The sequence below is a fragment of the Astyanax mexicanus genome, unplaced genomic scaffold (genome assembly GCF_023375975.1).
Source record: "Astyanax mexicanus isolate ESR-SI-001 unplaced genomic scaffold, AstMex3_surface scaffold_31, whole genome shotgun sequence".
Taxonomy (NCBI): Eukaryota; Metazoa; Chordata; class Actinopteri; order Characiformes; family Acestrorhamphidae; genus Astyanax; species Astyanax mexicanus.
Window position 1 is genome coordinate 1,058,316 of NW_026040041.1, and position 25,957 is coordinate 1,084,272.

General features: G+C 36.3%; 4 protein-coding genes across 19 annotated transcripts in view; all 4 read right to left on the minus strand.

The window, feature by feature from the left end:
* Nucleotides 1-25,957, minus strand: part of LOC125788909 (zinc finger protein 729-like) — a 90,891-nt gene that overhangs the window by 15,659 nt on the left and 49,275 nt on the right. The window contains exon 1 of one of the 10 annotated variants that reach the window (XM_049472847.1): nucleotides 12,401-12,419. The exons of 7 other annotated variants lie outside the window; for them this stretch is intronic. The gene's annotated coding sequence lies outside the window, so the exon portion shown is untranslated. Of the gene's footprint in view, nucleotides 1-632; nucleotides 703-7,377; nucleotides 7,396-12,400; nucleotides 12,420-25,957 lie in introns of those variants that run through there. 2 more of the 10 variants (XM_049472845.1, XM_049472841.1) reach the window with 2 other exon arrangements.
* Nucleotides 2,099-25,957, minus strand: part of LOC103034338 (gastrula zinc finger protein XlCGF26.1) — a 73,122-nt gene continuing 49,263 nt past the window's right edge. For 5 of the 7 annotated variants that reach the window (XM_049472857.1, XM_049472861.1, XM_049472856.1 and 2 more), the window contains exon 2: nucleotides 2,099-5,558. In XM_049472857.1, the coding sequence (XP_049328814.1) occupies nucleotides 4,157-5,458 (1,302 nt within the window). In that variant the 5' untranslated portion in view covers nucleotides 5,459-5,558 and the 3' untranslated portion in view covers nucleotides 2,099-4,156. Of the gene's footprint in view, nucleotides 5,559-7,377; nucleotides 7,439-12,400; nucleotides 12,462-25,957 lie in introns of those variants that run through there. The other 2 variants (XM_049472862.1, XM_049472860.1) reach the window with 2 other exon arrangements.
* LOC125788917 (zinc finger protein 239-like) lies at nucleotides 13,375-16,137 on the minus strand. Its single transcript, XM_049472871.1, has one exon. It carries the CDS (start codon nucleotides 14,671-14,673, stop codon nucleotides 13,696-13,698), a length of 978 nt encoding a protein of 325 aa, XP_049328828.1. The 5' UTR covers nucleotides 14,674-16,137; the 3' UTR covers nucleotides 13,375-13,695.
* Nucleotides 20,932-25,827, minus strand: LOC125788912 (zinc finger protein 501-like). Its single transcript, XM_049472854.1, has 2 exons — nucleotides 25,704-25,827; nucleotides 20,932-24,338 (listed from the first exon to the last, which is right to left on the minus strand). The coding sequence occupies exon 2, from the start codon at nucleotides 24,215-24,217 to the stop codon at nucleotides 22,652-22,654; it is 1,566 nt and encodes a 521-aa protein (XP_049328811.1). The 5' UTR covers nucleotides 24,218-24,338; nucleotides 25,704-25,827; the 3' UTR covers nucleotides 20,932-22,651.

Below are 25,957 nucleotides of genomic sequence, written 5' to 3' on the forward strand. Positions count from 1 at the left end.
AGGAGCTGAAATTAGCTCTGATTAGCTTATTGTTATTTTTCCGTTCCGCCTTAAATGCTGCAGCCCGCTGCCACCTGTAGCGTTATTTAAGGTGGAACTGGAAAGTTAGCTAGTTAGCTAGCTAACAGTTACTGAAACTAACTACTAGCGATCTTTTTTATGCTTGTTATGAAGCATTCTGCCATAAAACATTGAAACTACACGTTAATCTAAGGTAATATAGTGCTTGTTCTGCCATCTTACCGGTGATTCTCAAACACCTACGCTCTGTGTGGGTCTGGAAGATCTCCGTTTGAAAGGACAAGCGCTATGCCCAGGGTTGCCAGGTCCAACAAAAATACCCAGCCCAAAATCAGTCTAAAACCCGCCCCTCAGAATCGATTTTGGGACATTTTAAATCGATTCTGAATCGTAGTAAATGAGAATCAAGATTCTTATGTGAATCGATTTTTTGGCACACCTCTATTAAACAGGTACATTTACTCAATATAACAGATTAACAGCTTTAGCATAATAGCGTTACTCTTCACAGATCAGTCTGGATAAATACAGCTTCTGTATAAACTCAAATAATTCACAAATTCTATATCTAAACAGTAAACAGTGAGTAAAAGTGTAGTAGAGTTCTTTACCTGCAGCAGATCAGATCCTGTTTCTCTATAAAACACTGCGGACTCAGATCTTCAGCTTCTTCTATGGGATTTCTGACGGCCAGTACTCTGATTATTGGTGCATTACTGCCCCCTACTGGAAAAGAACATGAAGCACAGGACTAAATCCTAATAAACAATCCCTACTGAGCCCCTAAGGTGACATCAAGTAAAAAAAAAAAAAAAGATAATGCGTGGCTACGCCTTATTAAGGAACGAGATCCTAAGGCGTGGGAACGAGATACTAATGCGTGGGAATGAGATACTAATGTGTGGGAATGAGATCATTAAGGCGTGGTCACAACTTATTAAGGCGTAGGAACAAGTTAATTAAATTAAAGCCATTGTGTCGTGGCCAGAAGGTCCTTTAGTTTCACAGTTGATAAAGCTCTCAGCTCTCAAGGGTTCTGTAGAATATGATGCGTAAAGAAGGTAAACAGGTCTGTATACTGTCTGCGTCTGAACCAATCAGCTTTTAGTATGAGAATTAAATAATAAAATATCACCATAATTCATTCAGAGAGTAAAATAAAAAGAAACCAGTACTCTCTCTTATTAGTATCTCGTTCCCAAGCCTTAGTTAACTTGTTCCCATGCATTACTATCTTGTTCCCACTGCTTAATTATCACGTTCCCACGCCTTAATTTTCTCGTTCCCACACCTTAATGATCTCATTCCCTTGCATTAGTATCTTATTCTCATAGCTTAGTTATCACGTTCCCACACATTTGTATCCCGTTCCCACACATTAGTATCTGATTCCCACACCTTAATTATCTCGTTCCCACGCATTAGTATATTGTTCCTACACCTTGATTATCTCATTCCCATGCATTAGTATCTTATTCCCAAACCTTATTTATCTCGTTCCCACACCTTTATGATCTTGTTCCCACGCCTTAATAATCTCGTTCCCACACTTTCTTTTTTTATTTTTTACATAATGTCACCTTAGGGGCTCCGCAGTGTCCAATTAGAACTCCACTTTCCATCTCTTCTAAAAATAAAAAGAAACCACTCTTCATTTTTTTACTAAAGATAATAATTGGATTAAAGAGGCTTTGATGTAACATTCAGTTTCTTCATTGGATTTAATTTACAAAAAAAAGCATGCTTTATTATTCTCTGACTACGACTTAACTATCTCATTCCCACGCGTGAGGATTTCGTTCATGTGCCTTAATAAATCTTAATAATAAGTATTTTTTAACATGATGTTACTCGCTAAAGGTTTTGCCTTGAATTTCTATGTCCTCTATTGATAATGTACATCATTTGTTTTAAGTCAATTTGGATAAAAGCGTCTGCTAAATTCAATCCATATTGAAGTTAATATGTTACAATGTAATCTGTACATTTAGTCTTTGATCTTTGGAGGCAGAAAACAATGTTTGCTTTTGTAAAAGTGACGCACCTAAGCAGCCAACGGATAGGAAAGGATGCAAAATCAACAAATCTGGTTTTGTTTAATATTATATTAGTAAAGTACAGTATTTTGTCTAGATCCACAAATCTAACATTTTGAAAAAATACATTCTCTGTGCATGCCTAAAAGAGATAAAGAGATGGGCATTACAGAAAATCTCTGGGACCTTGTTTTTTTTAGTGTTTTCTGAAGCTCCTCCCATTTCCAATCTAACATCCTATAAATATCCTGGAATTTCCTCCCTTTAAAAGCAGAACTTCTGTGTTTTAAAACATGATAAAAGTTGTTATCTTAGTTGAGTATCTCTCCTCCGCTCTCCTGCAGTTTTCTGACCTCCAGTATTTTCTGCTCTTTACCCAAACAGGCTTTAGAATGAGTGATATGGGGCATATTTTACCCTGCAGATAAATCACTTTTTACACCGTTATTCAGCTCAAAGTAGCTCCACACTTCTCATTGGTAGAATCCGGAGAGTCCTGATATTTAAAACAAGGCATTAATAACTTAAAAAGTAGGGGTGTGACGAGACACTAATATCACGAGACGAGACACAATATTGGGTTCACGAGAACGAGAAGAGATTTAAAAATAAAATTTTAAAGAAAACATTAAAAAAATGAAAAATAGCTTGAAAACTTGAGTTTTATTTGAAAAAAAACTATCGACTGGTTTCTCTCACACACTGATTCTATAAGAAATAGAAATAGAAATAAGAATGAAAAATAAAAATCAAACTTTTCTAGGTCTTATATAGTGTAAACAATAAGTGCAAACCACAACCAGTCATATTAAGACTATGATTGAAGTGAAACAGAGACAGAACATGTTTTTTAATACAGTACAGAGCTAAGGGATTAGTACAGCTGTCTATGAAACAGTCACGTGTAGGATTTACTTACAGTATTTATATATGGTTTGTATCTTGTTGGTCACTCTGTTACCGTTTATTGTTTCCACTGGAGCCAAAATGCAGCCAGACATACAACTTAAAAGTAGCAGAAGCATCTTCTATACAAATACCTGAATTTTCCTCTTCTGCTGAGAGCTGCTCTCACTGCTCAGCCACCACACTCGCTGCTATCACTACTGGGTTGCCAGATCCCTGTAAAAAAGTCCACACTAAACTTTTTTTTTCCCGTGAGACAGGTTTAAGCTTGACGAGAAATATCGTCACGTTTTAATCTCGCGAGATCTCGTCACACCCCTAATAAAAAGTGCACAGTAAACCACTGTTTACATCCCATAGCGTAGGTAAATCTCAGTGCACCGCCATCTTGAGTTTAAGTTACAATAAGTCAACCGTCGAGGACAAGAAAAAAAGTTTATTGCAAAATTAATTGCTTGGAAATGCATGAATTCCAGCTGTTGCTGAAAATATATAAAATAACTGGTTACTGCTGATATTAGAATGCAAAGAACCAACAACAAATGGCATAAACATCGCTCAAAATATTTAACTATTCGTTCTCGTGCTCGACGGTTGATTTATTGTAACTTAAATTTACGGCGCCCGGAGATTTACCTACGCTATGGGATGTAAACTGCGTTTTTTAAATGTCAGTTGTGAAACTACTTTGAGCTGAATAACGGTGTAAAAAACAATGTATCACTCATTCTAAAGCCTGTTTGGGTAAAGAGCACAAAATACTGGATGTCAGAAAGCTGCAGGAGAGCGGAGGAGAGCTAATCAACAAATTTAAGTACTTTTTATCACGTTTTAATAAATACACCCATAAGTCCATTTCACACCAGAGTTCTCCTTTAACTGGGTTATCTCTTCTTCTTGACTCTCCTGATAGGACTACGACTAGTTGAAAGTGTCCGAACTCCAACCCAAAGTTCTCCAGAGGTCTCCACTTTCTCATCTTTTATCTCTTCCTGTATTGAGATAAGCTGATTTCATGTTTGAACTAGACAAAAAACAAATTAAACACATTTCCACACAATATGTTCAATACTTTACATTATATTCACAATAATACACCATGGGATTTCCCCCACTGTGCATTGGTGCAACGAGCTGTTTTGCATGATTAAGCTTTTATTTTCCTATTTAATGCTTTTTTTAATCCAACACTCTTAACATGAATCCAGTTTCTCTCCAGTGTGAATTTTCTGGTGTTTTCTGAAATCACCCTGTACTCTGAAACTCTTTCCACACTCTGAGCACTGATACGGTTTCTCTCCAGTATGAATTCGCTGATGTATCGTAAGTGTTCCCTTTTCTCTGAAGTTCTTCCCACAGTAAGAGCACTGAAACGGCTTCTCTCCAGTATGAATTCTATGGTGTATCTTGAGGGTTCCCTTCTCTTTGAAGTTTTTCCCACACTCTGTGCACTGAAACGGTTTCTCTCCGGTATGAATTCGCTTGTGCGTTTTGAGAGCACCACTCTCTTTAAAACTCTGCCCACATTCTGAGCACTGATGGAGCTTTTCTCCAGTATGAATTCTCTGATGCATCTTGAGGGCGATATTGTCTCTGAAGTTTTTCCCACACTCTGAGCACTGACATGGTCTTTCTCCAGTGTGAATTAGCTGGTGTCTTTTGAGGGCGTCGTTCTCTTTAAAATTCTGTCCGCACTCTGAGCAGCGATACGGTTTCTCTCCGGTATGAATTCGCTGGTGCTTTTGGTAGGTGCCAATCGCTCGAAAACTCATCCCACAGTCCGAGCAGTGATACGGTTTCTCTCCAGTATGAATTTGATGGTGTTTTTGAAGTTGAGCCTTGACTCTAAAACTCTGTCCACACTCCGGGCAGCGAAACGGTTTCTCTCCAGTGTGAATTCGCTGGTGCGTTTGGAGATTACTCTGTACTCCGAAACTCTTCCCGCATTCTAAGCAGGGATAGGGTTTCTCTCCAGTGTGAATTCGCTGGTGTGTTTTGAGAGTGCTACTCTCTCTAAAACTCTGTCCGCACTCTGAGCACTGATGCGGTTTCTCTCCAGTATGAATTAGCTGGTGTCTTTTGAGGGTACTGCCATCTCTAAAGCTTTGCCCACACTCTGCGCACTGAAACGGTTTCTCTCCGGTGTGAATTCGCTGGTGGGTTTGGAAGGTGCCAATGGCTCGAAAACTCATCCCACACTCTGGGCACTGATACGGTTTCTCTCCAGTATGAATTTGCTGATGTTTTCGAAGGTGAATCTTTAGTCTAAAACTCATCCCGCACTCTGAGCAGTAATGGGGTTTCTCTCCGGTATGAATTCGCTGATGTTTCTGGAGATAACTCGGAGCTGTAAAACTCTTCCCACAAACTGAGCAGGAGTTTTCTTGGGTTTGTCCTAGAGATTCATTCGTATGGAAAAGATCTGAAGATGTTTTTGAAGAACTGGATATATTACACTCCAAGCTCTCACATTTAATCTCTCCTGATTCTGACATTGTGAACAGATCCTGTGATATTTCTTGGGTTTGTGGAGATTCAGAGATTCTGAGAGCAAATTGTGAACAGAAGATCAGGAGATCAGGGAATCAGTCCATCCTGGAGGAGAAAGAAAAAGAAAACGTAATTCTGTCAGATATCAAAGATATAAAGCAGAAACTCAAGATTCAGTTTGCTATCATTTCTATGTTACCTTGCTCTCTTTAGTTAGGCTGCAATTCCTCTTTATCTTCTAACTAATCATCTTTATTACTTTAATTTTACTAATATATCAGTACTCCTGAATCTTTTTTCCATAATCTTTAAGCAGTTTTGACCTGAGGAGGACGGGGTTTTTATCCTCTGTGATTTTATTCCTGTCCAGAACGATCATGTAGGTGTTTTTCTCAGACGTCCTCTGAGAAAATTACAGTCTGAATTATCTACTGTTTTTCTCTGAACTCCGTGCTCCTCCGGTAATTTTAGTCCCGTCCGGACGCACATCTCGGAGTTTCGTCTCCTCGCCTTTAATAAAATAGATATTTGTCCACTGCTGCGCACCGTAATTACACTTTGGGCACGCCACGGTTTCCACAGAGATCCATGTTAAAAACACAACAGCGAGCGGAAATGGAGGAGCTACTGAACGCTGTGATGATGTCATGTGACCAAGAAAAAAGCCTAAAAACTCACTGATCCTTATGTTTTTACAATTGCGGTCCAAATGCAGGAGTTTTATCACTAAATAGTAGAAGTGAGAAATATTTTTCACAGACTTCCCCTGAGAAACTTTTGAGAGTGTGTTTCCTTGCTTTTTATGTTTTGTGTTTGAGTCTTTGTTCTGCTACCTGTTTTTATGTAAAAAAAAAAAACACTAAGTAATTTGAGTTTATTTGATTTTATAGTGTGCTGGTTGTGTTACAAACCACATAGAATTAAAAAAAATAGTACATTTTGAGGAGTGAAAAAAAAAGCCTTTCATCCTAAAGAACACTTACTGTTCAAACTGTTAAGCATGGTGGCGGTAGCATATACTCCACTAAAGTACAGAGTAACAGAACTGCAGTGTAAAACAAACTTAGCGTAATTAGTACCAAAATGAAAGCAATCACTAAAGTAAAAACAATAAAAGAGATTACATTGACGTAATGGATCTTATATATTTTTTCTGGTATGTTACAGTACTGATTACATTTTAAGGTGTATTATTAGGCCTGTCACCATAACAATATTTTGTGGATGATATATTGTCAAAGATATGACTGCGATAAACAATAATGTCATTTTTATACAATTAAATGTCACTGACATAATATATAAGCATAACGAAGCATTCATACCCTTTTTATTAATCATAGTTTGGTGGAAATATATAGTTTATTCTTCTCCTACTGCAGAATTCTACAGTTTGTTTATGGAATCACAGTTATTGAAGCACTGATTGGTCATTTAGCATGACTGAATAAATACTGTTCACTGTTATATATGTAAACAACAAACACACAAATAAACACAATATAGACCAATATCACCATTATCACATATTACTGAGATATTAAACATTTATTAAACATTTCAGTACATGAAACACAGTAGATCAACACCAGTAGGATGACATGTCTCTCCAAACCATCACTGGTTTTTGGGTTTTTATTGGCTGTAAACCATAACAATCAACAATAAAATGAATAAATGCATGAAATAAACCTTTCAATGATATTCTAATCTCCAACCAAACCAGATCATCAGTATCAGTATAAACACTGCAGCATTAATCTCCTCAGATCTGTCTGAATAAAGACTGATATCTGCTCATATATAATATATAATTATTCACATCTTACTGTTTATATTTACAGTGTTTCTCCTCCATCAGAGAGAGAGAGTGAGGAGTAAAGTGAGAGTAAACAGTGAGTAAAAGTGTAGTAGAGTTCTTTACCTGCAGCAGATCAGATCCTGTTTATCTATAACGATACAGATGATCTTCTTCTCTGTTTTATTCATTATCTGTACAGAATTACAGCTGCAGAACTGCTGCCCCCACCTGGACTGGAGGAGTATTACTACAACTGTTCTCTGTGGCTGCGTCCAGTATCTTTACCTACTCCTCTTCTTACTTACCTTCTCCTCCTCCTCATCACCTATTCCTCCTCTCCTCTTTACATAATCCTCCTTTCCTCCCTAGGTATTCCTTCCTCTTCTACTCCTCCTCCTCTTCTATTTCTCCTCTCATACTCCTTATTTCTTCCTTCTCTTCACCTACTCCTCCTTACCTAATGCACCTCCTCCTCTCATCCTTACGTAATCGTCCTTACCTACTCCTTCTCTTCCTTACCTACTACTCTCCTTCTACTTACTCATCCTCCTCCTTTCCTACTCCTCCTCATGTCCTGATCCTCCTCTCCTCCTGCTTTCCTACTCCTCCTTACCTAATTCTCCTCTCCTCCTCTTCCTTTCCTACTCCTCCCTCCTCCTGCTTTCCTACTCCTCCTGTCCTAATCCTCCTCTTCCTTTTTCTACTCCTCCCTCCTCCTGCTTTCATACTACTCCTGTCCTAATCCTCCTCTTCCTTTCCTACTCCTCCTATTCCTTTTCTACTCCTACCTCCTCCTGCTTTCCTACTCCCTTGTCCAAATCCTGCTTTCCTCCTCTTTCTTTCCTAATCCTCCTCTCCTCCTGCTTTCCTACTCCTCCTCTCCTCCTGCTTTCCTACTCCTCCTGTCCTCCTGCTTTCCTACTCCTCCTGTCCTAATCCCCCTCTTCCTTTCCTACTCCTCTCCTCCTGCTTTCCTACTCCTCCTCTCCTCCTGCTTTCCTACTCCTCCTGTCCTAATCCTCCTCTTCCTTTTTCTACTCCTCCTCTCCTCCTGCTTTCCTACTCCTCCTGTCCTAATCCTCCTCTTCCTTTCCTACTCCTCCTATTCCTTTTCTACTCCTACCTCCTCCTGCTTTCCTACTCCCTTGTCCAAATCCTGCTTTCCTCCTCTTTCTTTCCTAATCCTCCTCTCCTCCTGCTTTCCTACTCCTCCTGTCCTAATCCCCCTCTTCCTTTCCTACTCCTCTCCTCCTGCTTTCCTACTCCTCCTCTCCTCCTGCTTTCCTACTCCTCCTGTCCTAATCCCCCTCTTCCTTTCCTACTCCTCTCCTCCTGCTTTCCTACTCCTCCTCTCCTCTTCCTTTCCTACTCCTCTCCTTACCTTATCGTTCTCTCTAACTTATCATTTCCTCCTCCTCCTTCCCTTCCTTACCTACTCCTCCTTAGCTAATCCATCTATTCTCTTTCCCTACTCCTACTCTCATTTTTACCTAATCCTCATCTCCTTTTTTCCTGTTCCTCCCAGCCTAATTCTACTCCTTCACTTCTCCTTATTTAATCCTCCTTTCATACTCCTCTCCACCTTTTCTACTCCTCCTTCTTCTTACTTACTCCTCCTCTTCCTTACCTACTCCTTTACTTCTACTTATTTAATCCTCCTCTCCTCCTTTTCTACTCCTCCTTCTCTTTACATACTCCTCCTCCTTACCTAATCCTCCTTTTCTCCTCCTTCTTTTCTACTCCTCCTCTCCTACTTCTCCAGCATTCTGTTTAAACAACAGTAATGTTAGTAGGAGCTGCAATACAAAATGAATTTAAAAATTGCTGAACAAAACTGATAAAATAATCTTTTGGCGGAGAAGCTTATAAGATAAGATATATCTTACGGTTTTCATACAGTGGACGTCTTTGAGCTTGCTATTATTATTATTATTATTATTATTATTATTATTATTATTATTATTATTATTTTTATTATCCACCCTTCCAAAAAAGGTCTTATTTTCTTATTCTTCTTTTAAATAAAATAAAAATACTTGAACAAAACAAGTGGCCTATTTCAGTACGAAAAAATTACATATGAAATTTTTTACCCAAATTTAAAAAATGGGGAATGTTTTGTTGACACTTGTGTATCTGACAGCTCCTCCTTCTTACATAATCCTCCTTTCCTATCCTGTAAGAAGGTAAAGGGGTCGAGGAGGGGAGGAGGAGGAATGAAGAGAAGGAGCTGCAGTAATTGGGGAAATGGGACATCAGATCCCTTTTAATGGGATGTTGACTTCTGATAAACTGAGCCAATCACAACGCTTATTTTCAGCTCCTTTAAAACTGCCCAGCCAATCACAGCTGCTGCAAACAGTCAGTAAATATAAGTTCATCCTGTTAAATGTGGATGTTTACACTCGTCATTACAGAGAAAATACTACATTTCTGAAATTATGTGAAATATTTATATACAATCAAATAAAAGTGGAAGCCTTATTTTTTATATTTCTTACATTTTATTTCATTTTATTAATCTCTTTTTTTATTTGTTTATAATAAATAAATATATAAATAATAAATGATATATGTACAGTCACGTAATTGTTTTTATAAAGTTGTATTATTTCTACACATACACAAGTCAAAAAATATATATATATATATTTTACAACAATACAATGAGACACATTCTCACATTAAATAAAACAAAATTGGAACTGGCTGAAAAAGTTGGACTAGACAGGGTTCCAGTCCACTGCAGGATTATTTTGTGTATAATTTCTTATTTCCATTCCAGCAGAACCTTCAGGCTTTTTAGCTATTTAAAAACAGCTCACACATGACCATGCAAAAGATTAGAGAAAAACTGTGATTGGACCAGTCCACTTTCGTTCAACCACAGATACAGTTCATACTTCATTTGAAGTAATAAAACATACCAGACTTGCTTAAAATTATTATAAACATTTCCTAACCTTTAAAAACACTTTTAGTGTGGTAATTTCTGCCTCAGCAGCTCCCTCTCAGGTTCAGCTGTGCTATAGGCCAGGATGATGGGTCTGTGAACTTCTTGCTCTGACACTCACAATATGCAAATTAATCAATCAATCAATCAATCAATCAATCAATAATCCCCCCCCCCCCCTGCTGACATCCAACCATCTGCGTCTCATCGCTATCAGAGGTACACTGCTCAGTCCAATCAGCTTTCACCTCTACCCCGCCCCTAAACCCATACATCACACAGTGCCCCTCCCAAACTACTCTCATCTTCTCTTTTTTTTTTTTTTTTAGCATTTTTCCAATTTGAGCTGAGGATTGAGTCATAAAATCAGGAGGTTTATTTACTCTTTATCATATCAACTACGAAAATCAGCTGTTCTCCAACTAATGATGCGCCATATCGTGTCGTACACGATAAAATCACCAACATTTGTTAATATGGTGAACGATATTATTTCTTGAAATATGGTGCCAAATTACCCATTCTTAATTATCACATGAAGGTACTACTTTTTACTGTTTTGATGTGTGGATGGAGGTTGTGAATTATGAAAATGATTGAGGTCATGTCCATTTATTGAACGATTAGTCGATAATGTCATATTTTCGCAGGTTTTGACGCCCAGTGGCATTTGTGAGAGTACCTGTACCTCCTCTTACACACCGCGCACTGATGCGGTTTCTCAGTGTGAACACGCTGGTGCGCTACGAAATTACTCAGATGAGCGAAAGTCATCCCGCACTCCGAGCATCGATACGGTTTCTCCCCGGTGTGAATGCGCCGGTGTGATTTGAGGGTGCTACGCTCTCGGAAACTCTGTCCACAGTCGAGGCAGTAATACGGTTTCTCTCCGGTGTGAATGCGCCGGTGTATCTGGAGTTGATTCTGTATCCTGAAGTTCTTTCCGCACTCTGAGCACTGATACGCTGGTGAATTCGGAGTTGACTGTGTATTTTGAAACTTAATCCACAATCTGAGCACTGATGTGATTTCTCTCCGGTGTGAACGCTCTGGTGAATGGTGGTGGTATTTATATAGAGTAAAAACTGGATACTGATAGTAGGGGAGGTATTTCTTCCATTCTGGAGGAAACTACCTTTAAATTTAACACAATAAGGAAAAATATTAATTTTTAAGCACTCAAACTGAACAAGCTGTTTGTTATAATCAAAGAAGGCACTATACTAGATAACTATATACAAATAATGTGTATTTGATAAAACATTTTAAATGAATAGCCTAGAGATTTGCCTCTCTGGCAAGTGTAAAAAACACGTTAATCAAAACCATTTTTGTACAATTTTCATGGTGCGACAACCTGGTCTTGCTATACATTCTGCATTCTCTATACAGCTCTGGAAAAAAATAAAACACTTAAAAATTATGAGTTTCTTTGATATTACCATTAAACCAAACTGAACTGCTTGAATTTTTGCAGCATAAAGTTATCCAAAAGCAGTGTGTAAGACTGGTGGAGGAGGAGAACATGATGCCAAGATGCATGAAAAAAACATTAAAAACCAACCAGGGTTATTCCACCAAATATTGATGATTTCTGAACTCTTAAAACTTTATGAATATGAACTTTATATTTTCTTTGCATTATTTGAGGTCTGAAAGTTCTGCATCTTTTTTTTGTTATTTCAGCCATTTCTCATTTTCTGTAAATAAATGCTCTAAATGACAATATTTGTATTTGTAATTTGGGAGAAATGTTGTCTGTAGTTTATAGAATAAAACAACAATGTTCATTTTACTCAAACATAAACCTATAAATAGCAGAATCAGAGAAACTGATTCAGAAACTGACGTGAAATCTTAATTTTTTCCAGAGCTGTGTCTCATATTATTGGCTGCATTTTAGGGCTTTTTAAATATAGTATCCGTCTATAACATAGCAGTTGAGAATTGAAAGTTGTGTTCTGTGGCCAGTTAAAGTTGTCAATGCTTATCTATAATAATAATAATAATAATAATAATATTTCTGACTGGGCACTTGGTATATAAATGTCTTTTAGCAGCTTCTTCTTCCACTGTTGCAACAGGGATTTGTCCTCTACATTTTCAGAACACAGCATTCCTCCCCACATTTCAATAAATGTTAGGAGTAAAGTGAGAGTAAACAGTGAGTAAAAGTATAGTAAAGTTCTTTACCTGCAGCAGATCAGATCCTAGTTAGACGCTGCAGAATATTCTTCTCTGTTGTTTATAGAGAACTACAGCTGTAGAATTACTGCCCCCATCTGGAGAGCAGGAGGACCTAAACTGGAAGAATATTACATATGATATTTGTGAAAGCAAAATAGCAATTGGCTGTCCTAAAAGTCGCTTGAAGACGGAATAACGTTGTGGGAGATAAAAAAAAGTGAGTAAAAAAACACCTAAGTATGTTAGAACTACAAACAAACTCTGAACAAATGAACAACTTCTGTTGTCTTTGAAATAGGAAGTCACTTCAAAACATCTTCATGATTTTAATGCTCTGTATTTATCATTTTGTTGCTCTGTTGTTAAACGGTAGCATAAGAGCACCAGTTAGCAGGAACTGCTATTCTAGTTTTTTTTTGTTTTCTTTCTTTTTTTTTTATTTTATTTTACTTTTTTAAGTGTTCTTTAGTTTCAAACCTATAATACACAAATTGTTCTGACCAAGACCAAAACAGATCAAAAATCATCCAAACTTTAATTATTGAATACAATCATTGAGGCACTCTAACCTACTGAAATCATTCTTCTTTACATAGAGATTAAGCTGTGTAAGATGTGCTAAAAAGGTGAATCAAGTTGAAGAAAATAAAATGGGGCCAAGGATTGACCCTTGTGGAACGCCACATGAAATATGTTCCCTCCAACAGATACACTGAAACTTCTATTCACTAAATTACATCAAATTATATTTAAACATTACATTATTTTAGTGAGTAGAGCGTTTAAAAAAATTTGGGCTGCTTAAATAAGTGAAATTTGTTTAGAATGATGTTAATTAACATTGCAACACTGAAGAAGCATAGACATATTATTTAAGTGAAATGTTTATTAAGATCAGATCTCCCAAAGATTAAAACACAAACAGTACGAACAATGATCCACAGGTATGTACATCTGTAAATTAGTATACAAGAATGATATCTGAAGGACTTTCCTCTATAATCTAATATAATTTAACATAATTTAAGAATGGAAAATAATTTCTAAACAAACAAACTTTTTTATATTGAGCTTATAACCAAAGTGCAAAAACACACACAAAAAAAATAGCAATAGGCGATGCACTGCACTCATCATTAAACACACTTTATTAAACCCATATAGACCAACAACACTAATAATAATTAAATAATTAGTCATTTGCAATGACTTTTGTCTACTTTAAATATAATTAACAATGTTTAAGAATATAAAACACTTTCTGAACAAACAAACATTTTAATATTAAGCATTGATTTTGATTAATCATTCGATTTTGGGCCTGAGTGCACACGCTGGTGCTTTTTAAAGGCACTATAGTCTCTAAAATTCTTCCCGCACTCTAAGCACTGATACGGTTTCTCTCCAGTGTGAATGCGCCGGTGTGTCAGAAGTTGGCTGAGAGCTCTACAATTTAATCCACATTCTGAACACAGATACGGTTTCTCTCCAGTGTGAATGCGCTGGTGAGTTTTCAGGGTACTACTCTCTCTGAAACTCATGCCGCACTCTGAGCAGTAATACGGTTTCTCTCCAGTGTGAATGCGCCGGTGTTTTTTAAGGCCACCACCGTCTCTAAAGCTCTGTCCACACTCTGGGCACTGATACGGTTTCTCTCCAGTGTGAATGCGCTGGTGAGCTTTGAAGGCACTACTATTTCTAAAACTCCTCCCACACTCGGAGCACTGAAACGGTTTCTCTCCAGTGTGAACGCGCTGGTGTTTTTTGAGGTTACTAGTGATACTAAAGCTCATCCCGCACTCAGTGCAGTGATACGGTTTCTCTCCAGTGTGAATGCGCTGGTGTATTTTCAGGCCACTTCTCTTTCTGAAACTCATTCCACACTCTGAGCAGCGATGAGGTTTCTCTCCAGTGTGAATGCGCTGGTGTTTTTTGAGGTTGCTACTGTCGCTAAAGCTCATTCCACACTCTAGGCACGGAAACGGTTTTATTTCTGCGTGAATTAGCTGGTGCTTTTTGAGGGTACTGAAGTCTTTAAAACTCTTCCCACATTCTGTACACAGTTGCTCCCCGCAAAGGATGCGCTGGTGTCTCTGGAAAACACCCGGTTGACTAAAACTCTTTCCACAATCTAAACACTGAAAACATCTTTCTTCTTCTGTGCTGTTTTGTGTTTGTGTGCAGGAAATAGTACTGTGTACAGCAGCAGACATATCTATCGTCTGAGTGAAGCTTGTAGAAACTTCATCCTCACATTTGATCTGGTCTAATGACAACATTGTGCTATCTTTCTTGAGGTGTCTGTTGAAGTAGATTGAGGTTGTAGAGAAAAAGGTCACTAGGTGCCGTCGTAGAGGATATGTAACAGGAGGTCATTACATTCTGGAGAAGGAAAAAATATATAAAATTCAATATTAAATGCATCAACAAGGCTACGTTCACATTCACAACACGCCACTTTTGCTCAGATCAGATTTGTCTATCTTGTTGGTTCACATTCACTGTAAATGTAAGTGATCTGTATCTGTGTGTAATGTGAACACAGAATCTGTTCCTGAATCGTCTCACATGCTGCACATTGATACCTGTATAAACGCCTCCTTCTTCACCAACAACAAAAACCCTCATATTAGAGAGAGGAGAGACTCGTAGCTTTATAAAGGGAAATGGATGAGTTAGCAGCTCATATGTGGAGCATCTTTTGCTGGAGTGGAGAAACAGTAAACAGCTGCTCTGAAGTTCATGCTCAGCTCCAGGAGGTGAAAAAAGGACAGGTGGTTTGCTTTTGCTGTTTTTTTGCAGCTATAGCTGCACAGCTGCACCAAGAGATGCAGTGTGGGTACGAGAGAGAAGCACATATCGCTAATGCTAATGCCTAAAAGCAAAATGATGCATGAATTCTGCTTCATTTGACGTTCCCATTCATGCCGCATGTCCGTAGATCGGATACATATCGGATTTAGGACCACATATGGAAGTGACTCAAATCTGATTTGACTAATTTGGCACGTTAACGCAGCCATTAAAAATCTGATCTGAGCCACATTAAGCAAAAAAATCTGATTCGAAATATGGTGCCATATCACCCACCCCTAATTATCACGTCAGGGTTTTACTTTTTTCAAAAGAAAAATTCCCACTGTTCTCATTTTCCAATTTATATCTACTAGAGACAGATTATATCTGTTCAGTATCATTTATTTTACTTTAATCCTGGATATATGGAGATATTTGGAGTGCATTATTATTAGTATCATGGCATTCTAGATCATTGACTTCTGTTACAAATCTGATCAAATTCTTGTATTTTTTAATATCTCAGTTAGGGGTGTGCCGTATCATATCGTATGCAATAATTAAAATTTAATTTTCATTTTGTTGCAGTTTGTAGTCTGTAATAATTGACTCTACAGAAAGTTGGCGATCTCTGGATCCGCTGAACCAGTTGTCCTGTTATGTATTGTACCACTTTGTGGCTAAATTACTGTCATTCCCTCTTTTCTAGTCCTGAACAAACTGGTCTTTGATGCAAAAAATCACATTTAGACTGTGCTGTGGTGGTCTCAATTTTAATTTAATTTTAATTACTAGCCTTAAAATATATACATGAGATGAACCAAAAGGTACTGCAGCACTAAATGCAACATGCAAGTATGTTTTCTGGAGAAAACCTAGAGACATCAATCGGCTTGCACTTGGTTTTCTCACAAAAAAGTACATTTTATCACCATTTTCACCTAAAAAAAAGACATGAAATAGAGGCTAGTGATACCTACCCCTTCACACCAGACATACTACTTCCATGCAGGGCCGGTGACTTCAGCGTTCTTGGGGACAAACAGGAGGATCTCAAGGCTTTGCCAAAACCTGTGGGAAGACCAAATAAAAATAATGATTGATGACAGCTTGGAGAATTTTACTGCACTGAACTATTCATTCATTGCTATAAGGATCGATTGTGTAATGTAAACCAGACTAAAACCAGATAGGCCTAGATTTCTAACGGGTTCTAATTGAAAATCAACACTTTTGTTAATAAAAAAAACATATATAAAAAATATCTCCTGTTAATTTAGCTTTTTTTGTTTGTTTTTTGTGTATATTCTCTCCTTACTATACATTATCAAGAACAGACTAATAGTACTAAATCAAGGTATACATAGTTTTACTTTTTTATGACAAGGATACTTTACAACTTGATAATTATCAACAATTATTGAAATCATATCCAAATTTTTAAAGATCAGATTTCCTAATATTTAAAAAATAATGCACGCTGTGAAAGTAAGGGTTGGCTAATGTCACCCACATGTTGATGATAAAATTTCCTTCCAATTTTTAAATCAATCAATCAACCTTTATTTTGCCTGTGAGGTACATTGAGGGCCACCCTTATTAAATAAATTTAATCGTTTTAAAAACAAAACTTGAGGTTAATTGATAAGAAATTAAGATAAAAAAGACAGTAAAAATGTATATTAACTAACATACACAGTACAACAAAAATCTATAACAATAAATACAAATAAAAAAGCAACAAATTAAAATACAAATTAAAAATACAAAACTATTAAAAAATAATATAATGAAAAAATTATAATATTAAGTAAATCAGGTACAGGCTGTCTGAATGTTTTTAGAGACTAGAGCCCTATCCAGACGTGATTCGTTTCTCAGAGGGTTCTGGGGTAATTTTCTCTTTTATGGGGACGTTTAATAAAATAGCTATTTGTCCACTGCCGCGCACCTTAATTACACTTTGGGTGGACGTTTCCACGGAGATCCACGTAAACACAACAGGGGAAAACTCACTGGTGCTCCTGTTTTTGTAGTGAATTTCAGCTTTCTGGTGCTGATCCAATTTAAATGATATAATCAATGTTTTTACTTACAGTCTTTACTTCCTACATTTTTGCATTTTCTCAGCTTTAACACTACCACTTCAAAAAATCATCCACACCTAAACTTACCCAGAGACATTATCACCAAAAATTAGCTAGCACATTTAGATCACTGCCATATAAAAACCTTGTATCTACAAAACTGCAGCTTACATTTTTTGTATGTACAGAATAATCACCATATTTAATTGATGTCACGTTTAAAAACAGGCATGGCAGCAACAATATTTAACATGTTATATCTCAAAAATAGAGCATTTCTTCACTGATTGCTGCAAGAATAAAGAAATAAAAATGGGTTCTATACCTTCAGCAGATCAGCTCCTGTTGTTGAATAAGACACTGCGGACTGGGATCTTCTTCTACACTCTTCTCCACAGCTGTAGAACCAGCACCTCCACCTGGACTGGAGGAGGACTCACACCTGGATCCACCTGAACAAAGGAGTTTGTTTACACTCTACTCAAAAATACACCTGTTTCTCTTAAAATTGATCAGCTACACCTGAATTATTATCTCAATACAGTAAAAGCTAAATGACAAGGTGGATGTTTTTTAGTAAAAACTGGCATTTAATGACTAAAACTGATGATTATTTTAAAAGCTTAAACTTTCCCTCAGCAAGTTATGCAATTATGGAGACATAATTGATGAAAAATATTAAGTAAAATTAGTATTATTAATTGCTAAATATGCAGCAAGTTTGGTTATGATACCACAGATATAAAAAGTATAAAATATAAAGTATATATATTATTAAAGGTGACAGGAGGGAATTCTTGGACACGTTTTAATTGCTGGCCTTTTTTTAAACAAACTAAATGAATAATTAAAATACCAAAATCAAAAATGTATTATATATATATATATATATACACACACATTTTTAATTCTTGACCTGCAGAGGTTATAAAAAACCTACATCGAAAAATATATATAGATATATATAGTATAGAAAAAATAGAAATACAAAAATTACTTTATAAAAGTGAAGGGTAACATTCTCTGATATGTGTAATATATATTTGTTCAGAAATAAATACATATACTGTTATACAGGGTTCTTATAAAATTTAAAAAACTATGGTGTGGATGCAAAAGCATATTAGATTTTACAAAAACAAATATTCATTTTTTTGCATGTACATTATTTGATTACTCTGTTCATTTATTAATTCATAAAGGTTCACATTATTAACAATGCTAATATTAGTTAAATGTGGGGTGGGAATATTTAATAAACAAAAACTGTAGGGTCTAGGGTTAGCATTATGTAAATGTTAAATGTGTCATGAGTGTGAATGAATTCAATCACAGTGTTTTAACAGTTAAATGTATTATACTGTATTTTTGATTAGCAAGGGAGTTTACCCATTATTTTGGGAGGAGCTGACAATTTGGTTGTGGGAAGACAACCTTATACAGTTAGAGTTTCTGATAAAATAATAAGAGGAAGAAATATGTATATTTTAAATGTTAAATCTATCTAAAAATTAAAACATTTTGGTTAGGGGATGACTAGCTAACTAGCTTTGTACATAACTTAGCTAACTTCTTCATTTATTAGTTATTCAAGGATTTTTTTTTGTCATTCCTATCACATGTGGTATATGTAATAAATAAATATAAAGATGAAATAAAATAAATAGGTTTGAAAATAAATACACAAAATATAAAGGGTAGTATAAAGTAGCAGCAACATGAAGGTTTACATTATTAATATAGCTAATATTAGTTAAATTTGGGGTGTAAATATTAAATAAACATTGGCTGTGTTAAGTGGGATAAATATTGTGAATATAAATTAAATGTGGCACGAGTAAGAATGTAGTAAATCCACTGTAAAAAAATGTATTTTTAATAAATTTAATTTATTCTTGAGCCAGATTTTTTAATTTAAGGAAGTTTAACAAGAGCTGAACATTTGATTTTCAAAAAACAAACTTATTTAGTGTTTTTTGATAAAATAAAAAATAAACAGACTGATAGCTAGCTAGCTGTGAGCTTCTTAGTTACCTTACCTAGTTACCTTAGCAGAGAAGTGTGAACTTGTCCAGAATATAAAATTTTTAATGTAGTTATTTATTGTTTTGATAAATAAAAATCATAATTTGATGATATATGAGGCGGTGGTTATTTATCTGTTTGTGTAAATAGGATATGTGGCTAGTTAGCTAAGTATGCTAAGCCCTAAAGTAATTTCCCCTAATTTTACCTCAGAGCAGAAAAGGCGCCAAACCCGAGCCGCGCGCGCCGCTCGTCCTCGCGCCCGCGGCTCTGTGGCTTTTTCTCCTGTAGTTAGCCAGCTAGCTAACCCCGCTCCCTCACACAGTTATTCAGCCGAATCGGGACGAATTATCAGATTTTGGGTTAAATCTGCAGGGTTTTGTGTCTGAAAAAGCTTCAATAAATGATTAATTTAGTTACTAGAGCTGCGGAGACCAGGGTGAGTTCAGATTTTCTTCAGGATTATATTAAACTTTTCCGTTCCACCTTAAATAGTGCCGCGGCGCGCCTGCGCTGGCCTCAAGCTAATACATCTCACTAATTACTGTAACTGCAGCATTTAAGGTGGAACGGATAAATACAATTAAAAAACATTCCTGACAGAAAACAAATTAACTTTCTTACGTTAAATAGGAGTAGAACTTTATTTTTGATTTGTCTTTTGGTTCTAGCTAACTCTATCTAGAACTGTCCGTTGATTTAAACACTTTCAGAGCTCAGTATTTTTACATAAACACATAAAACATATTACAAATTAATATAAAGATACATATAAAATATAAATGTTTGTGTTTAATATATGTCCATCAACACAGATCAATTACATGATTCAGTAAATAAAAAACAGTAAAGGAAAATACATGCAGCTCTGGAAAAAAATGAATAGAACACTTCAGTTTCTGAATGAGTTTCTCTGATTTTGCTATTTATAGGTTTATGTTTGAGTAAAATGAACATTGTTGTTTTATTCTATAAACTACAGACAACATTTCTCCCAAATTCCAAATAAAAATATTCTCATTTAGAGCATTTATTTACAGAAAATGAGAAATGACTGAAATAACAAAAAAGATGCAGAGCTTTCAGACCTCAAATAATGCAAAGAAAACAAGTTCATATTCATAAAGTTTTAAGAGTTCAGAAATAATCAATATTCGGTATACCTTTATACCAATCCTGGTGCAAAAATCAGGCATATATATATCATATAGAGATTGAAGAGGTTGAAATTTCTACTCGTTATTAATTATTTGTTTTATACTTATTTTAATAATACAAATCAGAACATCTTTTCTTTTACAGTTTGTTGTCTTATATTTTAGTGTTCTGCCTTATCCTGAATTATGTTTTAGTGATGAAAAATGAAGATTAAATAAATAAATAAAATAGAATATGTATTATTTGCCTTTTTATCTCCATAACAGTTAAATTATTAGAAATCATTTACCTATAAATAGCAAAATAAAAAAAAACTGATTTAGCAACTGCAGTGGTCTCTCATTACTTTCAGAGCTGTATAACGCATGGTAAAAGTTGTACAATACTGTGACACTAATTAAGCATGTCTTAGAATATAAAAAATGTGGTTCATAGCTTTAATGTTTTTATCTGTATGTAAGAACTCACCAGTTTTTTTTTTTGCACAGGTAATTTAATATGGCAGAATAAATATTAAACAACATATAGAATTGGGGCTGAAGTACCAGGGAAGTGTGATGGGAAAGGACAGGTTTGAAAGTGGTAAGTAAAAATATTTATGCATTCCACCAGTAGTTTTTCAGACAGTAATTAAAACCTTAAATAGAAATGCATGGATAAATCAAAAAAGGCAACAACAAAACAAATGTCAACTGATAGTCAATGAAGGAAGTGTTCCTGCATTAAATGTGTATCTATGTATTGCATTTAGGGCTGCAACAATTAGTCAATATAATCACAGATGTCGATTATTTAAATTTGCTGACAAATATTATTGTCGACTAATTGTCAACTAGTCTGTCTCTCCAAAAGTTCCCAAACACAACATATTATATATTTACTTAATAAGAATCAGTACTTTCCACGTTTAAACAACATCTAGACATTTAAATGTCTTTTAAATCTCATGTTCAGCTGTTTTTAGACCTATCGTTTTAGAATTGTAGGACATGGCACAAATAACCGTTGACCAATCGACTAATCAAAAAAATAGATTAGATCAGATTAGTCGACTACCAAAATACTCATTAGTTGCAGCCCTAATTGCATTATTTTATTTCTCAATTATTACATTATGCATAACTGGACATAAATAAGACACCTTCAGACAAACTAAAGAAACAAAAACACATTATTTGCCCAAGTTCACACATTTTCTTCAGCATGCTGTTGAGGAACAGGGTTGAGGAACCCTTCGCCCACACAGTTTCTGTTGTAGTGGATCGATTTCACAACCTAGGCACACTTCCAACCCAGACACTCAAAACCAATATAAAAATTCTGTCTCATATTAATGTCAAGGTTTAATATCCTCAGATGATTGTGTTCAGGTTTATTTTTTCTCTTTTAGACTGGAGGTACTTTTTTACATTTTTGACTATGTTTCTTGCTGTTTGTCACAAGGTCTGTGTTATTGAAGGTCTGTAGGTCCTTAAAGACGGTTGTGAAACCTTGTGGCCCTGTACTCTATTTATCCAGATTACTCGTCCACGTGTTTAAGCTCCACCAAAAGACAGAAGTCCACAACAAATTATCTTAAAAGAACATTTAAACTGCATATTATATATTATATACTAATATATTTACATACTCATACTTTGTAATATACATAGCCTTTTATACATTTCTGGTTCAACATAATACAAGATTAACCATAGTTTAAAGTCCACTCGCACTTTCTTTACGCCTTCGTCCATGCCTGATCTCTTGCCAAAGAGTGAAGGGCGTCTCTGACATTTTTCCAGTCAAATCAAGCAAAACAAAAGCCTTACAGTAGGTGTTTGTTCTGTAAATCCAAATTCTGACATTTTCAGCTGTATGTTTGGTGTCTGGCTGAGTTTAACTCAACTCAATGCAACTCATACCCCAGGACCCCCTAAGAAATTCTGTTTGGATAGGACTCAGTTTTTAACTTGTGATTATCGATGGTTTCTGTAATTTCCGTCGCGATAAACGTTAAAATAAATTAAATATGTGATTGTCATTTTTAATTAACTTTTACAGTTTTAGAAGCTTAAATAATGTGAAATTTTCAAGGAGGTCCTTTCAGGTGGTGCTTAGCCTTTAAACGAAAAGGATATGTTAGCGCTAAAGTAGATAGATAGATACTTTATTGAGTGCAAGTGGACATGTACCGTAACACGTAATGTATTTATATTTCTTCAGATTTTAATGTTGGTAATTCCTCCCACACTCTAAGCGGTGAAACAGATTCGGTCTTGATTGAATGTGCTGGTGAATTTGGAGGTGACTCTGTAATCTGAAACTCATCCCACACTTTCGAGCACTGATCCGGTTTCTCCTCAGTGTGAACGCTCAGATGTTTTTTGAGGGAACTGCTCTTTCTAAAATTCACCCCACACTCGGGACAGTAATACGGTTTCTCTCCTGTGTGAATTCGCTTATGCGTTTTGAGAGTATTGATCTTTCTAAAACTCTGTCCACACTCTGAGCACTGATACGGTTTCTCCCCAGTGTGAACACGCTGGTGTTTTTTCAGAGTACTAATCTTTCTAAAGCTCGTGCCACATTCTGAGCACTGATACGGTTTCTCGCCTGTGTGAATCCTCAGGTGTTTTTTGAGGGCACTGTTCTTTCTAAAACTCATGCCGCACTCCAAGCAGTAATACGGTTTCTCTCCGGTGTGAACACACTGGTGTTTTTTTAGGGTACCTCTCTTTCTAAAACCTGTTCCACACTCTGAGCAACGATGCAGTTTCTCTCCAGTGTGAATGCGCTGGTGTGCTTGGAGAGTACTATGCTGATTAAAGCTTGTTCCACACTCTGAGCATTGATATGGTTTTTCTCCTGTGTGTATATGGTGGTGTCTCTGGAGATCGCCATGTTGATTAAAACTCTTCCCACATTCAGAGCACTGATACGGTTTCTCTCCAGTGTGAATGCGCTGGTGTTTTTTGAGAGAACTCCGCTGATTAAAGCTCTTTGCACACTCTAAACAGTGATACGGTTTCTCTCCTGTGTGAATGCGCTGGTGTCTTCGAAGGTCGCTCTGTTGGTGGAAACCCTTCCCGCAATCTGAACACAGATATGGTTTCTCTCCAGTGTGAACGCTTTGGTTAGTTTGGACATCGTTCTGTCCGCTCTTCGAGGAGGGATACGTTTTCTCTCCTCTGTGAATGCGCTGATGTGTTTGAAGGGAACTCAGTTGGTTAAAACTCTTTCCACAGTCTGAACAGTAATACGGTTTCTCTCCAGTGTGAATGCGTTGATGTCTGTTGAGGGTGCCACTTTCTCTGAAACTCTTTCCACACTCTGAGCAGCGAAACGGTTTCTCTCCGGTGTGAATGCGCTGGTGTTTTTGGAGATTACTCTGGCGATTAAAACTCTTTCCGCATTCCGGGCAGTAATGTGGTTTCTCTCCGGTGTGAATGCGCTGGTGTTTTTTAAGGTTACCACTGTCTCTAAAAGTCATTTCACACTGCGAGCAGTGATATGGTCTCTCTCCAGTGTGAATGAGCTGGTGTGTTTTGAGGGCACCACTTTTTCTAAAACTCATCCCACAATCGGAGCACTGATACGGTTTCTCTCCAGTGTGAACGCGCTGGTGTATTTGAAGAGCACTAGGTTTCAAGAAACTCTTCCCACAGTCTGCGCAGTGATGGGAATTCCCTTTTCCTGCGTTGATTTTGGGTTGTTCTGGTGGAGTATAAATTATGGAAACTACATTCTCACATTTTATTTCATCTGATGACAACATTGTGAGATCTGTTTTTTTGGGGATTTATTGAAGTGCTTGTAAAAGTCAATTTTAGGATCCTTAAGATAAAACGGCCACTAAGAGTAGCAGAAAACTTGCAAGAAGAAGTAGTCATCCCATGCTGAAGAAGAAAGAAAAAAAACAATTTAAAAATTACCAACTTGGCAACATACTGAAAATGATCAAATACATTTATAGGGTTCCTGTGGGTCCTGAAAAAGTCTTAAATTAAAATCTGGGTAATTAGGGTCTAAAATTGTCTTAAATTTGCTGTAGGTATTACATTTTCAGGTTGCGTTTAAATGCTGGTGGGAAAGCACAGTGGCCTATCATTAACATTTAATCTAGGGAGAGAACAAAGATTAATGAAGAGCTAGCTAATATTAGCGGTGAGTTAGCTACATACTAACTTTAGCAGTAAGCTAACTAATATACCGATTTTAGCTAACTAAAGGAAGCTAGCTAGCATTACCAGGGATAGAAATAAGGTTAGCGGAGAGCTAGCTAACATTAGCGGCAAGTTAGTTAACATACTAACGTTAGCGAAGAACTAAAGATATTATGGCTACATTTTTGAGGTCTTAAAAAGGTCTTTAAAAGCTTTTAAAATGGTGCAAGAACCCTGTTTTACAGAAAATAGTTTTTCTAATTACTAAAAGAGCATATTAAAGAAATGTCTTCAACTTAAAACAATGACAATTTCATAGAGAAATATCACATATATACACAGTGTTCACAGCAGCATCAGTCACATGCAGAAGCTTTGATTTATTGACAGACAACTTGCTATAAAGTTCCCCTAGATTCCACTGTGTATTTATTCTGTCAGTTGAGTTGAGGAGAGTATTGTTCATGAATACTGTTGAATTTCTTTCAAAAACAAAAATCTGATAAAAATTCTGTAAAATTACAAAAATCCAAAACTGGTACAGGACAGTCCCAATCATACTTTATTAATGCCACAAAATATATGAGATTGGGAAAATTAGAGCATTTAGCCCTGGAAGCGAGTCTAGATTTAGCTTAGGTTAGATAAAAATACAAAGATTTAAAAAATGCATTCATTTAGCAGCTATGAATATTCAAATGTGTAAGAAAATATGGTGTAAAGAAGAAGAAGCAGAGTCTATGTTAGCATTTAAGTAATAGGTAAACATCTAAGCATCAATGAACAGATTTTAGTATTCAGTTATTAAACATTTAGTTGCAAATGTTAACTCACAAACCTTTACGCTAACTTTATTCTCGGTTAAAGTGAATGTTACAATACATTATTAATTTAGTAAACTATATTGACTTTAATATTACTGTAGCTGGAGTTGTGCAGAAGCATCACACTAGTGTTTATCTGTTTTTAAATTTCAGATAAAACAAAATTGCATCGCTACCACCAAACCTATATTAAATATACAGCATTTCTTCTCCATTAGAGAGAGAGAGAGGAGTAAAGTGAGAGTAAACAGTGAGTAAAAGTGTAGTACAGTACCTTTTGCAGCTCCTGTTTCTCTATAAAACACTGCGGACTCAGATCTTCTTCTTCTACACTTTATTATATTTGGAGAACCAGCACCTCCACCTGGACTGGAGGAGTATGTACAATGGGACCACGTGATCACTGCACTGCACATGGCTAGAAGTTGATTTGTCTGTTGTGTTACCGTAGCAACCTGCATCAAAGGATCTGAGGAGGCTTAAAAGAGAAGATCTAAGGAGAGTTTTATCCCGATTCAGCTTTAAGAA